The sequence below is a fragment of the Bombyx mandarina genome, chromosome 15 (genome assembly GCF_030267445.1).
Source record: "Bombyx mandarina strain Sakado chromosome 15, ASM3026744v2".
Taxonomy (NCBI): Eukaryota; Metazoa; Arthropoda; class Insecta; order Lepidoptera; family Bombycidae; genus Bombyx; species Bombyx mandarina.
Window position 1 is genome coordinate 11,757,819 of NC_143221.1, and position 18,686 is coordinate 11,776,504.

Below are 18,686 nucleotides of genomic sequence, written 5' to 3' on the forward strand. Positions count from 1 at the left end.
TGTATCTCCCTCGTGAACGTGTGTTTGCTCTGGAATTGCAACTTCTCTTTCTAAGTTCGTATTTGGCGTTATGGTAATCGGGTATTCTCTTGTCTCAACTTCTGTTTTAGGAATTTCACTGTTACAGATGGGAAGAGGTTTCTCATCGAAGATTACGTCACGAGAGCGGACGAGCGTCGAGTGTTTTCCGTCTGTGACCCAGATACGGTAGCAATCTTCGTCGTACCCAATAAGTCGACCTTTTATTGCCTTTTTGTCGAGTTTTCTACGCTTCTGCTTTGGAATATGGACGTATGCGATTGAGCCTATTATTCGGAGATGTTTAATAATAGGTTTCTTTCCATACCAAAGTTCATGCGGAGATTTATCTGAACTTGTGGGACCTGTTCTGTTCAGTATGTATGCGGCGGTATTAATGAGCTCTGCCCATAGCACTTGCGGTAATGGCTCATGAGCGTACATCATTGATCTTGCTGTCTCAACTAGGGTTCTGTTCTCCCTTTCGCTTACTCCGTTTTGTTCAGGTGTATACGGGGTGACAAGTCGCTGTGCTATTCCATGTGTGTCTAAAACATTTTTTATGGACGCGTTGTCAAATTCACCGCCGTTGTCGCTTAGAAGGCACTTTATGGTGTGTCCGACTGTTTTAGTTTGAGCGATCATCAAAACTAATTTGTCTTTGACCTCGGACTTCTTGCGTATGAAGTACACCATACGGTAGCCAGTAAAGTCGTCTTTGAACAGAACGTAGTACTTATAGTTTGAGAAGCTAGGTTGAAACGGTCCGCAAACGTCAGTGTGTACGATTTCTCCGGGCGCGGTAGCTCGGGTTCTTGTACCGAATTTAAGTCGATGCGCCTTTCCAAAGATGCAGCCTTCACAGGTATCTTTATCCATCGGCAGGATTAGACCTAGTTCCCGTTGGATCGTCGCTCTTACGTGTCTTTTATTTTGGTGAGCGAGTCTCTCGTGGTAAAGTTGCATCGTTGCTGTAGTTGCAAAGACTTCGGGTGGTTTTTCTGGCAGTACGGGTTTTACTTCCAGTCGATATAAGCCACCTTGTTTTTGTCTCTTCCCTATTAAGCATACTTTCCCGTTGACAATGACGTTGCATTCAGTTGTCCTGGATGAAAAGGTGCTATTCGGGACTCGGTCGTGAAGTGCGAGTACGGAGAAGAGGTTCTTGCTTATGGCCGGAACGTACCAGACGTCTTGCAGGCTGATGTCGATTTGTTTCCCGTTAACATATCCTCTGAGCTGTACTGTTCCTTTGCCTTTGGCACGGACTTCATTACCAGCGGCCGTTGTAACAGTGTAGTTCTCATTGAAATGTTCGTAGGTTTGGAAAATGTCAGCTCTGTTGGTGACGTGGCTTGTTGCGCCATTATCTATGTACCAGTTCTCGTTGTCCCGTGAAACTGTGAAGATTTCGTTGTCTTCTAAAGACATGAGTAACAAATTAGCGGTCTTTGAAGTAGAAGGCGTTGCTGTCTGGATCGGATTTTGGCTCTTAGGAGGTCTACCGTCACGGATCCATTTTTGACAGTTGCGTACTCTGTGGCCAATACCTAGACAGTAGTTGCATTTAAGCTTCTTGTTCTTCTTCTTTTCCATATTTGAAACCAGGGCTTCCGAATGATGCGAAGGTACGTTGTTACCTTGCAGTGCCCTTTCAAATGCGCAGAGATGACTAGTTAGGCTTTCTACAGTACGGTTGGATTTGGGCAGGAGGAGCCAACTACTTCTGAAGCTGAAGTATGAATCATCAAGCGTGTCCAGTATCTTACAAACAAGTAGCAGTTCGGGTAGCTCTTGGTTACTGTCCTTCTTGAGTTCTTGATTCAGTTCAGTCCAGATGTTCTTTAATTTTGACATGTGGGTGGCTATGTCGTCTGCTTGATCCTTCTTAAAGCTGAAGAAACTCATACACAGGTTGTAGGTTTTGTCCTCATTTGTTCCGTCGAACAGCCTATGGAGCTCTAACCAGACATCACGTACTTTAGTGTACCGCATCACTTTTCGAAGTGTGTCTTCTTGCATATTGGTGGTAAGTATTAGGATAGCGCTGGCATCAGCTTTATCAAACTTATCTTTTTGTTGTTGATAAGCCGCCAATTCAGCATCGCCGCATCCGGTAGGTGGACGAGTAGGCTCCTGGAACGATCCTTCAACTACTTCTAGGGCCGACGGTACGGTGCGTAGTAAGCATAAGGCTTTGTATTTCCAGGTGTCCCAATTTTTTCCATCTAGGAGGCCGATCTGAAGCTTTCCTGTGATACCTTCCATTTTCGTAGTGCGGGTCCGTAACCTAATATGATTTAAAGTTCTTGGTAGCACAGAGTCCAATCTTCAAATCGCAGAGTGCAGGCAGTTACGAAATAATATACCTACTAACACACTTTTATATATTAGTATTAGTTACGTCGATGTTTTAGAATATATTATCGAAATCACAGTTTTCTTATTTTTTATTGTACTTCACGAAGTGACAGACATTTTTTTTCACTTCTTCTTATTATGACAACTCTTGTCACTTCTTTCTATGTATATGTTTTTGATAAGGAGTTTCTATATCCATTAACTCCAACAATTTTAGAGAGGAAATCATAAGGAATGACGTTTGTAATTAATGAATAAATGTTCTGTAGGTGTTTTTTTTTTCACGCGGTCCCTTAATAAGTTTAAAATTTGAATCACTCTCAAGCGAAAGTGATTTAAATGGTGCGGCGCACCTTCCTTGGGGTGCGCTGCGGTAGTATGTTACGGACTTTAGAGTCAGCAAAACAATTAAAATAGATTGTAATAGTCTAAGAAAAACACGTACTCAAAATACGATAACATTTAGCATGCTAGAAATGGGCTGATGGCTTTGAACTACGCCATATCTTTATGTTTTGCGACAAATGACAACTTTATAAAATCAGTGTAGCAACTTTTAAAAATCATCATATCGTTTACTTGGCAAATTCGAAGGACGAACTTGTCTTAGATTTCACCCATCTAAATCATATCATATTTGCAGATAACAATATACCTACTTACTTCCCATTAAAGTATAAATTCTACAAATAAATAATACTCAACAATATTTAAAATAAAATGAGCCAAGAACGTTTATCGATAAAACCTGATAACATTGAAATCTTTTGTACAGCACTAAAGCCGCCATGTTTTGTGGCCAGATGACGTCACAGTGGCACGAAATTTTGGTTGACGTTTCATTTCCATAGGTTTCCTACTTCATTGATATTATCAGTATCTTTCAAGTTCTGGTCATCGGCACGTAGCAGGTGGAATTGGAGATTTAATCTGAATCTGAGTATTTCGCTTTCGTATTTTAGACTCGCACACTGGTTGGTCTTGTATCTAGTCCTGGATATTTTTATTTTTTCAAGAGATATGGTTGCTCTCACTGGCCTGTGGTCTGATGGGTAGTTGATATTTAGAACTTCCACATTATGAAACTTCTGCGGTATGTTAGATAGAATGTAATCGATCTCATTTTTATATGTGCCACCTGGTGAGCGCCATGTCCATCTGCGGTTTGGTTTCTTATGATAGTATGTGTTCATTATTGCCGTCTTAGTTTCTAGAGCGAAATCTATCAATTTTTGGCCTCTGTCATTTCTTATACCAAGACCAAATGGTTTTGTAACCAAGAATTCTTCGTGTCTTGGTTTACCTATCTTAGCATTGAAGTCGCCCATTATGATATAGTCTTTATGCGCTAACTCCCTAGCCCTTCTGACTGTCTCATAAAAATAAGAAATATCTTCTTCATTTGCTGCTTCTGTGGGTGCGTAGACTTGAATGATTGATAGTTTTTGCCCATGGAATTGTAAGTTATAGCAACCCTAACGCCTGCCGCGTCGGCAGCCGCGTCTGATCGCGCGCCGCGACCAATCAGGGACTCTCGTTGTCGGCTCCCGGCGCGATTCAAAGAGTAGCGACCGAGGGGGCTTTCCTTTTGGCAAGCCGCGCGTGCGCCTTTACTGACGCCGACAGTTCACTGTTCACCCGCAACCACCGAAGCATACACACGAGAATACGTCCGCACCTCGCTCGCTACCATTCCTTTTCGAACTTATTTGTGGGACCCTCTGGAGTATTCATACCCAGTGCTCCAGCTGGACAACACAAAAAAGTTTAATATAGCGACTCGTTCTGATAAGCCCGTGAAGTTCTCTATGTTTACTTTAAGATTTTTTCTCACCAAAAAGCCCACGCCGAACTGTCCAGGTGTCTGGCCCATGTAGTAAACAATAAAATCCTCATATTCCTCTATTTTTTCCCCAAGACGTCTCACTTCTGCCATTCCAATAATGTCTGATTTTATTGATTTTAGTGATTCTGTTAATTCATTAGTTTTTCATAAGAAGATAGTGTTTTCACGTTGAAAGTTATTATATAAAGTTTTTGTTCATTATCTTTATTTGTTTTACTTATAAGCTGTCTGTTAATGTTTACACTTGGAGGGTTGTAGTCGTAATCTTCCTCGGTGACCAGCCGTTTTGGAAGATGTTTAGTTTGATTGTTCTTAAGTACTAAATTTGAATTTGAATTGGAGGAGGGTGGCAATTGCTATGTTGATTTTCCTGGATTATGATTACTAGCCGTTATGGTGTTTTTATTCACCAAGAAGTTCAGCATGCCTGATTTAACAACTCCCTCGGAGATGCTGTTGGATCTTATCACGGGGGTACCAGGTTTTTGAATCTTGTTCTTCTTGTTTATTTGTGAGGTCTCGTTTACTTTTGAAGTTGTGCCGCTGTTTGGCGAGGTGGGTAATTTTCTTTTCGTATTGGTTTTGGGCAGGATGATCAATTTATCATACTTCAATAACGCTGTATTTCCCTTCTCTCTTTCTATACGTAGCTGCTCTTGTAAGCCCTTCCTCTTTTCTAGCACGTACTTCGGGTAATCTTCTTTCATGTAGAAATAGGTATCTTTTAGTGTATTTCTTCGTTTCCAGCTTTTAATTTTAGTACCTAGTGTTGTAAAGGTCACTACTATAGGGCGTGGTCGTTCCTCTTTCTTTCCCACTCTCCTGACTTCTTGTATGTCGCAGTGCTTTAGCTGAATATTAAGATATTGACTTATCCAATTAATAATAGTATTTTCTAGATTTTCATACGATTTTTCTGACTCTTCGATGCCAAAAAATACTATATTTCTTTTTCTTGCCTCTTTTTCTAGAAAATAGATTCTCTTTTCTTGGTTTTCCGTTATTTTTTTCAAGTTTTCATACTTTTTTTCCCATACTAGGAATTTTTCTTCGAGCATTTTGTTTACATTTTTTGATACTTTATCCGTAACATTAATTCCAGTTGCTCGGATTTCTTGTCTCTGCTCGTCCAGGTCTTTCTTTATTTCTTTGAGCGCAATCAAAATTTCTTCCATGATTCGTTGGTAGTCGTGCTTTAGTTATTTTATTATTGGCCCTCTAGCGATCCGATCTAGCGATTGAATTCATATAATTTTGATTAAACTGTTTTAGTTGTTAAAAAACTCGTTTAACTTGTATTAGTTTGGTTTTGAATTTACTTCTGAACGTAATTTATTTAAAATATTTCTATGTAACTTATGACGATTAGCTCAACCGGTTGTTCAGATTATATACTTAAAGTTAAATCAAACACAATTTAGCTAATTGCTTACATCTGGGAACTAAACCTAAAACATTGATGTTATCTGGACAGTTTACGAGATAGTCTGAGATTCTTTGAACGACTGGGAAAACCCTTCCATTATTTTCCCTATTTAATCACTTTGTAGCCTCGGATGGATATTCCAGCTACGCACGGCTTGGTATGTGAGCTCATGGGGCTCAATCTGGCAGAGCTAGTTAAGACTAGCCCTAGCAAGAGCAGTTCTTTGCTGAATCTACCACCGGATCGAAATTGCAACCCACCGAGAAGATCCGCTTAGAAACTCAGGGGACTGTGAAGGAAAACTTTACCACAATTAGCATACTATAGCACTGCTGTCAATCAATCAAGTAATGTTAGTAGGTATTTCAAAATCAAGCGAAATTTCCATGGAACTCAATTCACACCGGCTTCCCTATGGCACAGCCAATGTATTATGTAGACTGATGCTAATTATTACAATCACAATACTGCGAACTCGTTATAAACAATTCAGCTCACCGTTCGATGTCCCTAAATGGCAGTATTTATACGCCGGTAAGAAACCGGAGCTTGGCGAATTCTACTGATGACAGATATAAAAAAAGGAATCTCAAAACGATTGATCGATTTACATTTATTCCTTTTCATTTACATTTTTTATACTTGTATCTAAAGGTGGTTAACATATAAGTTATGGTTGTCGTTATCAAACCTAAATGTTTTCCGTCTTCACCCATAAAGTTGCCATTTAGTATATGTTACAGAATTTAGTTTTTTTTTTAAATATTCTTTATTTCTATCAATCAAAAGATACATCTATGGTATCGATGAGTCTCTACCAGCTCAGTGGTTATTTTTCAATGTCCTTCTTGAAGATGTCAGGTGTATGGGAACCAACAAACACCGCAAAGGCCTTTTGTACGATCTCTCGCGTACTCAATTTTTTCCTGGCCAGAGAACTTCTAGAAAAAGTAGAAGTATGTCACGCAAGATATGGTAAGTACGGTGGATGACGCAAAACTTTCAACTCTAGTAGAAGCCTCCTCTTGTGCCGTACGTATAATGTATAATGCCGTATGATGTCAAGCGACGTCGTATAGAGGGTGTTACAAAACTAAAGCCGCAAGGAGGTTAAATGGGGCCTTATAACGAGTCCATTCACAATATTTAAAAACGGTAGTAACGCTATATAACATACCCCAAAAAAATAATAAAAAAATTATTATTTTCACTGAGGTGCAAACCCTATTTCAGTAAAATTAATGAGTAAATACGCAGAATGTACCTACATATCTACTCGAAACACTTGTAGGATATCGATTAAAAGATTTGAAATTGAAAAATATTTTTGTTTTCAACTTGACATTTTTTGAAGCTTTTTACTTCATAGAGTACATAAGTATATTGACATCCTTGTATTGAAGTATCAAGCATTTATGAATGAAAAATAGAAAAACTATCACGATTATTAGGTAAAATAGGTACGTAAGCTTTTCGAAATTTCGCCATTCTCCATCATTGTCCATCCGGTTCCTCACAGTACACATCCACCATCTGTGATGAATTATAACGGTCCTAGACTTTTAGGGATCAGTTTTGGAGCATCACCTATGTGTTGAATTAGGGTCTAACCAACATACTCCAGCACGCCGGTACCAGGACGGCGGCGGCTGCGGTCAACCGCAGCAAGAGCAACCCGGGCAGCGGTGTATCGCGTTCCGACATGGCAGGCTGGTTCTGATCAAGCGTTGTATCCCGGAACACCAGCGGCATCGTCCGGGCGGCATGACGGGCCGCTGTACCGCGGAGACCGGCGTCGTTGGTCGTCGATGATTGTCTCGACGACACATCGGTCGAGCGCCCTCGGGGTGGCGCCGCACGTTCGGTTGTGCTGACCGCGGGAACCCCCATACTCTGCCCGGGTTCTGACCCTGGGTGGAGATTGGACGTCGGGTGATCGAGTGCAAGGAGAGTCGTTTGGTGGCTAAAACATCCTTCTTACCGCGTTCTACTCCAACATTTGCAGACCGTAAGTCCCACATACCCCTCGTGCCTCCTAGGCGTATACACCTCACATGAGATTTAGCGCCTGCCCGAAAATGCCGCTAGTGTTCTGAGATACCCCGCTGAGCCAGAACCAGCCTGGCGGGTCGGAACGCCATACACCGCCGACCGGGTTGCTCTTCCACAGTCTGTTCGGCGACGACAGCGACGACGACAATGCGAACCGCTTCGCAGGCCGCAGCCGCCGACACGTCGTCCCATCCATACTTTAACGCGTTGACGGCGTTGTTGCTAACTAAGCGGTAGATTGAGTGATTTAGGCTTCCACTAAAGCCTTTCATTCGTCGTTGTTGAGTTTAGTTTTCGGATGATCATGGGGTTCATATCTTGGATCATAATTTCCATGTCGGAAGTAGTCCAATCAAGTAATGAGTCGTGCGTTCGTGTGTAGTTTTCACTCCGTACATGTCATTAATGTTTTGAGCCGTTAGTGCGGCATTGCTACCGCAACGAGACTCTTATTCCATAATTAGGTACTCGTATTTTATTATGTCCGTAATCATAAAAAAGATACAAATACAGTGAAAACAAAACAATAATCAAAAGATAACTAACTGAAACTGAAATCTCAGTTTTTACAGTACATCAGCTACCGCAACCTTCAAACTGAAACACATTACTGCTTTACTGCAGAAATAGGTAGGGTGGTGGTAACCATCCATATAGGCTCACCAGACGCCCTACTACCAGAAACAAGGAACAGGAAGAGGACAACTTATTGGAGTATTAGTTTTCACTTACAAAAAATACCTGAATTTTTGATAAAAAAATTGAATGCCCTCTATCTAAATTTCAACAAACTATTTATGTTTTCATTGAAAATTAATAAAATTTAATTTTCATTATTTGCTAACAAAATAAATACTATGTTCAAAATACATCCTTTTTTTTTATTAATAAACAATTTTATATTAAATTTCATCATAAGGCATATATCCTTTACAACTAAAGGTTTTACAGAAACATTGTTTTCTATCTATTAATTCTGAGTACTTAGTATTGCTGTTTAAACTATAATTATAAGTTATTTCGGATCCAGGTTTTATATCCTCACAAGCAAATATTGCAAGCTTGGGTATTGGCATGTCATATCTTACGGGTAAAATTTGAGAGTTTGGTTCACAGCTGTGATTAATATAGCGGCCTATGTTACCAAATTTACTTGGATCATAGAAAGTCTCTATAACCTCGGTACCACAATGTTCAATTAAACAAAATATGTAATTCATCTCCTTGTTTGTTTTATTATGGTGGTATCTTTTAAAAGCCTGGTCTTTAGTTAGCAATTCTCCAATATATTCACAAATAAATGATCCATTACGAACAAAAACATTAGTAAATAAACCAAACCCTTTTTGTACAATATCACATTTTTTAATCATTAGTCCTTTTAGTGGCCCCAACTGTACAAGTCTATTTCCACATTGATAAGAACAAGTGCACTGCTTATTGCACTCTAAGATAAGGTTTTGTTTTTCTTTACTATCTATCTTCAGTTTCGGCAGTTCACCGTGTTCAACAACGTAATTGTTCCCGCCAGACCTTTTCAAGCATTCACATTTAGGATACGAACAAACATTTTCACATCTGCAATAACTTTCGAGCTGAGAGTTATAATTATTTAATAGGAATTTAAATTCCAGGCTGTTGTCGTCAGGTCCTGGTATATTCTCTTCTATGTAAAAGATATTATTGTTAAAATGTACATAATCATCGTTCATATTTTAGGACTTTGTGCAATTTAAATGATTTAACATAAATATGTACATAATTTAATATATTTAATTTAACCTAGGTTTTTTTTTAAGAGATTTAAGACCCGGTAACTAAGTTCTTTAAGTCATGTCTTATTTTAATTTATATTCTTATTTTTATGAAAAATGATAATATGGAGTGAAATGAAATGAAGATGATTAGTTTGAGACATTAATCAACTAGGATGAAATGAAATGGAATGAAATGAGATGATATGGGATGAAATATAATCTCAGTAAAATGGTGGTCATTTATTAAGATTTTTTCAGTAGACTTTTTGGAGGATCCCGAGAAGTTACGTCCAGAGGCTTTGTTTCTTTTTCCCACGTTTGTGCACTTTCACAGATATTAATCAGTTAATAAACCACCGTTATTACACATTTAAACCTGAAGAAACACGAAATAGACAAAATAAAACAAATCACACAACTTCAATCCTCGCGTTCCCGCCATAAAGTCCCCTATTAAGTTTATTATCTATGATAACCATAGATGATACACCTGTCGAAAACACAGTATAAAATATTAAACTTACCATCATCAAACTGCACCTTTGGTAAGACAAGGGCCGAAGTGCTAATTTTAAAAATGTTCAGGAGAGACGTTTTAAGGTTTTTATAGATTTAAATTGTGTTTTTCTGCCCATATTAATGTAAAATAGTATTTTATTTATAGCATATGAAGTCGTCGTGGCCTAAAGGATAAGACGTCCGGTGCATTCGTATCGAGCGATGCACTGGTGTTCGAATCTCGCTGGCGGGTACCAATTTTTCTAATGAAATACGTACTCAACAAATGTTCACGATTGACTTCCACGGTGAAGGAATAACATCGTGCAATAAAAATCAAACCCGCAAAATTATAATTTGCGTAAATACTGGTGGTAGGACCTCTTGTGAGTCCTCACGGGTAGGTACCACCGCCCCGCCTATTTCTGCCGTGAAGCAGTAATGCGTTTCGGTTTGAAGGGTGGGGAAGCCGTTGTGACTATACTGAGACCTTAGAACTATATCTCAAGGTGTGTGGCGCATTTATGTTGTAAATGTCTATGGGCTCCAGTAACCACTTAACACCAGGTGGGCTGTAAGCTCGTCCACACATCTAAGCAATAAAAAAAAAAAAAGCAAAACTTATACCTTATACATGTGAATATAAATATATAATTTGAAAGACTGAGCTATTTATTTATTTATACTAATTATTTAATGAAATATTAATGTATGCCTACAATTATGCCATTATCCCACCAACATTTAAATAAAAGTGCAGTTGCGACCAAAGTTACACATTATATTGAAATGACATATTAAATGAAAATACTACTTATTTTCTACATCTTTAATCTTCTTTTTCTTAGGAAAATCTTTATCAATGACAAAATAACTCTACAAAAATAAAATAACATAAAATTCACTTCTAAAAGGTTTACATTAAAACTATAAAATGCCACATATTCCTTTGTGGAATGCCAAGTAAATGTGAAGACTTATTTATTTTTTCTGTCAAATATGTGCTCTCAAATTAGGCATATTATGTACACAAAATGTGACCATGTCTTTCTAAAATATATAACAAAAAAAGGCATATTTACATTAATGACTCTTATGGCCCAGTATACAACCACTGCTCGCGCGGACGATGCCGCAAATGACCAATAAGATTTTGTCGCGCCAATATCATCCAAAAAACGAACGAATGGTACAAAGACACTTTTGCCATCTGGCGAAAATAAACTAAATCTAGTGAATGTCTTTGTTCCTACAGGTAGAAATTAGTTTTTAAGGCACTTTGGCATATTTAACTCATTTTCAGAAATTTTAGTACTTCGGCCCTTGTCTTACCGAAGGTACGATTAACATTTATACCTATTAAATACACTTAATATTTAAAACATCGAACGAGATACTAGGTAATATGTGCTCTCTAGTACAAACCATAGATTGAACTAACAGTAGAAAGGGTGTTCAACACTTGATCTAGGCTCTGTAAATTTGGCCCCCTTTTTTTTAATATCGGATTTTTTTTATATTTTATTATTTGTTCGTCGTTTGTTCGTTAATGTTCGAATGTAAAAATTCGTCGTCGTTTGTCTTTTATTTATTTATAATTAATTAAACAAATGATCGGACGTCGGGTGTAAGAGTGCAGGGGAGTCGTTTAGTGGGTGGGCCCTAAAATCCTTGGGCCCGCGGTCTGCTCACAACACTATGCAGATCGTTGAGTCTCACATACCCCGCGCGCCCTTTATGCGCGGGGACCTCGTAGGAGGTTCGGTCACCGACCCGAAAAAAAAAAAAGATGATGGTTTGCATATTAGATATAAAATAATTAATAATTGGGAATTTAATTGTTTTTATGATCGAACAATCACCAACAGTCGTCGAACAAACGATAATAATTGATCAAAATGAATTAATCTGAGCGATAAAAATAAAGATGTCTAGTAAGAGGGGGCCCACTTAACGGTGGTCATTTGTATAATTAATTATAAATAAATAAAAGACGAACAAACAATTTTTGCATTCGAACATTAGCGAACAAACGACGAACAAATAACTAAATATAACAATAAATAAATAATAAATATTTACTAACAATCACGCCACGTTAACTGGTCCCGTGGTAAGCTCGTACAGAACTTGTGTTACAGGTACCAGATAACGGAAATAAATGTAAGATTTTTATTATACACATACATACATTTTAATATACATCCATAACCCTGGAAAAGGCATTTTATATTTATCATACAAATATCTTCCCTTGGCGGGATTCGAACCCGCAAGCCCCTTGTGTAGTGACCATGTCACTTACCACTACACCAGACGGCCGTTTAAAAATAAAACAAATTCGAAAATCCAAAAAAGGGGGGCCAAATTTACAGAGCCCTTGATCTAGTACATCACAGAAAGAGATATCACAAACTCATCACCACTATTACGTGAAAATAAAACAACAACATGTTGATAGATATGGTTAAGCTTTAATTTTGTTTGCTCCTTGAGAATCGATTTCGTCTAAAAATGTCAATTTGACGGGTATTTTCAAATAAGCGTTATTTTTATCCATAAAGGATAGTAATGGACTTTATCACTTAAATGCACTTCAACATTTTTTTGTTTTCATTTGTCTCACCCATCTAGTGCCTATGAAGCGGCTTGGCTCTACCCCTGGCATTGCTGACCTCCATGAGCGATAGTAACCACTCACCAGCAAGTGGGCCGTATGCTCGTCTGCCTACAACCATAACAATAAAAAATACTCTGGCTGTGAGTGGTTTATTAAAAAAAGAAATGGAGTCATTTCAACTTAGAAGTAGGTATATTACAACAGTGTGTGACATATTTTCTTTCAAAATATAGAAAAAAATACAATATTTCGCAAATTACTCTAAACGAAGTACAGACATTAATGTAATTCAATCAGTTTTTTTAAGGGATTTTATGACCTCGTAACTAAGACCTTTAAGTCATGTCTTATTTTAATTTATATTCTTATTTTTATGAAAAATGATAATATATGAAGTAAAATTAAATGAAATGAGATGATATGCTATGAAATATAATCTCAGTAAAATAATGGTCATTTACTGAGATTTTTTCAGTGGACTTTTTGGAGGATCCCGAGAAGTTACGTCCAAGGCTTTTGTTTCATTTTCCCACGTTTATGCACTTTTAGAGATATTAAACAGTTAATAAATCACCGTTATTACACATTTAAACCTCAAGAAACACTAAATAGACAAAATAAAAGAAATCACACAACTTCACTCCTCACGTTCCCGCCAAAAAGTCTCATTCAATCAGTTGAAGTTTTTAGAAATTACCAATTTAAAAAAGTTGAAACGTATACTAGGTACTTAGCTAGTAGAAATTCCAGCACGCTTATACTCGAACTAGTTTCATAGAGGTCAGTGTGTTGAATCTATCTTCAGCCCAGTGACAAAGAGTAAGGTGTAGGTGTGGTATTTCACTGTAATCTATGGTCATAGACAAAACACGACAATTACGAAGTCTGTGGTCGCGCAAGCGCAAATTCTCATTTCTCAACGTGACGTAATTGTCCATTCATACTTTTTATTCATTCAGTTTTTAGTTTTCAAAACACAAATATTCACGTGCGATAATGTTGTGCGGTTACTGTACATAACGATAATAAACAATGCTTCATATTATGTTTGTTAGTTGTACATTAAATTTGCAGAATTTCGTTTTAAAACCAATCTAAATGCATTAATTCAAAGATACTAAAGTATTGGCACGGAGCACATGCGCCATGCATGTTTGAATTTGTTTGAAATTGTTGATATCCCTGAAATTCTTTAAATTAACGCAAGGAGAAACTTTCAAGAAAAATCTTGAGTAAAAATCCAAGGCGAAAGCAGACAAGTACAAGTTGGACATTACGACACTCCGGAAGTGGCGGGACAAGCCGGCAGAACGGGCTCGTTCCGAGAGAGATAACAGCGGATGAAAGAGATAAACAGTTATGGATTTAACATGGCGGACGATACGCGTAAAGTGCGAATCGAGGAAAGATTGAAAATAAAGATTGGTAAGTAATATTTAAAATTATCTGAAGTTCGGTGCACCTCCTTCGTTAAACATCAGGGAACAGAAGTATTCTTGCTCACAATATAATAATGATCAATACCATAAGTCTTGTCACAATGATGAACAGGTGGTAGACTAACGCAAACTCGTATGTTTCTCATCGAATTGTGAATGAATATAAAATTTATTAACAACTATACCTAGAGTAACGACTGTTTATATCAAGACGAGTTGTGTTGTCAAATATATGTAGCCTTGAAGACAGCAGTTCTTTGTTTTCGTGTATTGGTGTTTTGACAGCTCTAAAAGTTATGAATGAAACTGAAACCGCGAACACAATGAATTCCGTGCCCAGTCAGATTAGATATATCTAGATTAATGACTCTCTTTGCGTAATTTCTTTATCTGAAAATAATATTCTTTTTAAATCACAAACAGATATGACAAATTAAATTAAGATTTTCTAGTAGAAAAATATTTACTAAGAAGTAAAAATTATCTGCATGTTTTTAATTTTACTTCACACATACAACTATGGTAACAATATAAACATATAAATAATTAATGTGAAAAATCTTATAATGCATATTACGTGCCAAACATATTAGAAAAAACATGCTTAGCCTATTAGGTTATCATATTCTATTAAGTCACCTGTTTATTGCACTGCTTATGTTTAAATCAGTTCTGTAATGCCATTACAAATTAAAAACAGTGTATTGTACATTCATAAAAATTATTCTACCGATAGAGCCCTTAAAAAAGGCCAAAAAATTACTAAGCTTTTGAAACCCTAACTTTGGCTGGACAATTATAATTAGTGGGCATTGTTAGAAATCTCATATAACTTAATTGTTATATTTTACTTTGGCATCTTGGGTATTTTTCATCATATTTTAATCCCATAAAAATACTATATCCTCTTTGGATAAGGAGATTTTTTATTTATTTATTGCTTAGATGTGTGGACGAGCTCACAGCCCACCTAGTGTTAAGTGGTTACTGGAGCCCATAGACATCTACAACGTAAATGCGCCACCCACCTTGAGACAAGTTCTAAGGTCTCAGTATAGTTACAGATTTTCATGTATTTACATTTGTTTCAAAATATAACTGCAATTTATAAAACCCCTGCTTAGGGAGTAGAGATTGTTCCCCAATTTGAAATGGGCATAAACTACCCCAGTAAAGTAAATGGACATGGAAAACATTATGGGGTTACTAAAGTAAACATATTTTTTTTAAATTTTTAAGAAGCTTCTCTTAAGCGAACCTAGTAATATTAAATGTAAAGGCACTTGTAGCCTGTCCCCTCATTTCATCGAAACCATAATCGCCTCGTATCACTATTCTTAAAATGGTAAGATTACAAAATGAACAAGTCAAACACAAAAATTTAATGCAGTTCTTAATGTGAATATATCATAATTACTAACACTAAAATTGATATTAGCCCTAAGCTATAGGCAGCAAAGATGCTCCCAGAATTACTAAAGCTTTCGTTAATTTCATTTTCAAATGACAAATTACTAAGTATCTACTGTTTGCCTATATTTAATGGATAATCCTAACATGATTAAATGTCTTAAAGGCTTATGAAAAGTTAGCAGGCAGCGGCTTGGCTCTGCCCCTGGCATTGCTGAAGTCCATGGGCGAAGGTAACCACTCACCACCAGGTGGGCCGTATGCCTACCGTATGGTACCTAAAAGGGCAATAAAAAAAAAAGTCTCAATAGTGACTCAGATGAAAAGTTTTCTATGTCACTCGTTTTTCTCAGCAAAGTCAAATCCATTCTTAAGTTGTAGAAGGCCAAACCATGTATATTTATTTATCTCAGTAATGTGATAATTCATAAAGTACTGACACTCCAAATAATAATATAAGCACATTTTAGCATTAAAATAATTTCTTTGTAAAATGTAAGGTGTTGTATATTGCATATAAAATTAAGGATAATGTGATGTATGTGTCACTTGATAAGACAATTCTGTTGAATGCCTTCCAAAGCATGACCCGTGACCTGTTCTCTGCAAGCAGTTCCTTACTATCTTGCATTCAATGAACTGTGCACTTTATCAGTGAATCTTTATTTATTTGTCACATGTGCATTTCTATTTGCTTATGTCTTATTAAAGGAAAACATAAATTTTAATAGATGAGCCATAAACTTGCGAAAGCTTTTTCTACTTCACCTCAATCCAATATAAATAAATAACCTTCAGAACTAATGCTATCCACACTGTCTGAGTAGTTGTAAAAATGATGAGAACTCAGTACAATGCTGTTGACCTTCCAATAACATAATATGTCATCGCATATGGAGACTTCCGCCAGCAGCGCCTTATCCTCGCATGCGACGCGTCTTTGTCGACACAGTCATCTCGCCCAATAGGGCGTACTATAATTAAATTCGGTTGCACGTCCTCTGCATTCAATAACCTGAACTCTAAAATACTGATATTTTGTTTGGATTATTTACTTAGTGTATATAGTGTAACAGCCTAATAAAACCTCACGATCGGTTTCTAGAAAAGATAATATTATTAATTTGGCACAGAACTGTAGTGTGGAAGAAGTATTCGCTCTCAAATTAATAAAATACACAATTAAGGAAAGATGAGTAATCAACTGCAACAGGATATATTTGATATGAACTGTTAGCCTATATCTTTAATTTTAACTTGAGGTTTTCAGGTATAAGATTGTTTGGCATTACGTGCGTAATTGATCGCTAATAAAGTATGAGACAATTGATGATTGAATGAGGAACAACATGCAACATTGAAATACAAAATAAATAATTGGAAATTTCCTCTTTCCTTTTGTAATATAGTTACAAAATCGTATTCTCTGAAACAATCAGTATGATTTTAGTAACATGTTATTTCAACAAGCTTTCATATTTCAATATTATCATTCCATAGAGTTAGTAGAGAATTCGTATGCTTTCAAGCATAAAAAGAAATAAACGCATAAGACGCTCGTGCATGCTGTTTCAGCATAGATGCTCTATGGTGTTCCTACAAATTCTAAATGTTAATTCGCTAATAACTACGTAACAATTATGTTTTTAATTAAAAAGTTTTTTGTATTCATTTCATTTTTTTCTATGTTTTTTTAAATAAATATAATATAATTTTGACATTCCTATGACGAATTCATTTCCCGAGGGAAATATGAAACCCGCCCCAAATCCGATAGTGGCGGTAAGCACTTATAATCCGACGGGCCGCGGAATATGTGCTTTTAACAGCAATAAAATGTGGCAAAACAGAAACGTGGTTCGAGTAAAAATGAGGCCATCAGCGCAAAAGTGGCCTAAGCTTACCATAGTTAGTATGGAGGCAATTAGGTTTGAATTATCATGAATTTGAATTTGAGTAAGCAAAAAAACAATACGCGCAAAAATAATGTTTACAAAGCGAACTGTTTCTATGTATGAAACTATTGATAGGCCGGTTTTGCATCAAAATTTATTATATTTTAAATACTTTCGAATATACGTCATAATATAAGCTTGAATATAAAACAATTGTGGGTTTGGCCACTTTTGCGCTGATGGCCTCAAATAGTAGCAATGTTTTTAGGTAGTAGGAGCACACTCTTATTATCAAAGAAGAGATACGATGTCCAGCTCCGCCTCTGATTATTTAATTCGTTTTATCATTGGATTTTATCCATTTAGAATACAAATGAAAGCATTAACATTAGCAACTCAGAATGAAAACGTTAATTTTTTATCCTAAATTCTATGTGATTGAAAACGCCTCTAGTATCTAGGTGATAATAATTATTTCACACAAAAAATGTGAACGTATGATTTTGCTGTTTCGATGCGGGCGCGTGTTGTCGTGTGCCGTTTTTATCAACAAGAACAACGCCGCGCGGCGGCCTCGAGCGTTTGTGCTCAGTGAATGGGGCAGACAGCATTTTCCATTGAGCACGCCCATTCATGGAAACTCGACGTTCCGTTAATGAAAAACTCGCTTGTTTATCTTCAATCGTCACCGTTATCGGTCGCCTCCCTATTGTTCGACACGTGTGCACTGACGTAAAGCACCGACACTAATGATCCTATTTATTAAATCGTATTCGTTATTCAAAAATTCATTGATAAGATAAAGCTGTCGAAACGAACATTGATGTAGGCGATTGCATCACTTTCCTAAGTAGTTTTGGCTATTCTAAAACTCTAGTAGTAGGAATAGCAAGCTACACTGACTAATTTGATAGCCGCACCTAAACAAATGTTTATTCCTCCATTTTTACGTTACTGCTTCTAAACAATAAATTTAAGACGAAATAAGAGCGGTAGATGTAGAATATGTAAATTCTGACTTAGCTAATATTTGCTGACAAAATTACTTATCTGGACGTGGGTTCAAAAATTATGCGATACTTTTAGAACCCACACGAGCAGCCCGTACAGCAACAGTTACGCCATTACTGCTCAAAAGAGTATTGCGATATCTTACAGAAGCAACGAATTATTTTGCAAGTCATAATATCAAATAGTGTAATTAAACATTTACGTGAATGGGTTCATTAATGTTGCAACGTTTTCGCGTAGTACATAGTAGGAAATATTTGTTTGCTTTTCGTTCGTGTGTCGAAATTCGAGACCAAGAAATTGATACGATCGTCCATTCTTTGCAGTCGTTAATATTCACTTGATATTGTGGT

At 36.9% G+C, this 18,686-nt stretch overlaps 3 protein-coding genes across 3 annotated transcripts in view; 1 reads left to right on the forward strand and 2 right to left on the reverse strand.

Annotated features, from left to right (window-relative positions):
- Positions 1–4,581: 4,581 nt before the first annotated feature.
- Positions 4,582–5,400, reverse strand: LOC149501482 (uncharacterized). Its single transcript, XM_089732837.1, has one exon. The coding sequence runs from the start codon at positions 5,398–5,400 to the stop codon at positions 4,582–4,584; it is 819 nt and encodes a 272-aa protein (XP_089588963.1).
- Positions 5,401–8,563: 3,163 nt separating this feature from the next.
- Positions 8,564–9,474, reverse strand: LOC114251862 (histone-lysine N-methyltransferase SETMAR). Its single transcript, XM_028186263.2, has one exon. The coding sequence runs from the start codon at positions 9,413–9,415 to the stop codon at positions 8,606–8,608; it is 810 nt and encodes a 269-aa protein (XP_028042064.2). The 5' UTR covers positions 9,416–9,474; the 3' UTR covers positions 8,564–8,605.
- A 3,983-nt stretch (positions 9,475–13,457) lies between these two features.
- RasGAP1 (Ras GTPase activating protein 1) overlaps positions 13,458–18,686 on the forward strand; it is a 32,047-nt gene continuing 26,818 nt past the window's right edge. Inside the window, exon 1 of the mRNA XM_028186258.2 lies at positions 13,458–14,003. Within this exon, the coding sequence (XP_028042059.2) occupies positions 13,919–14,003 (85 nt within the window). The 5' untranslated portion in view covers positions 13,458–13,918. The remainder of the gene's footprint in view (positions 14,004–18,686) is intronic.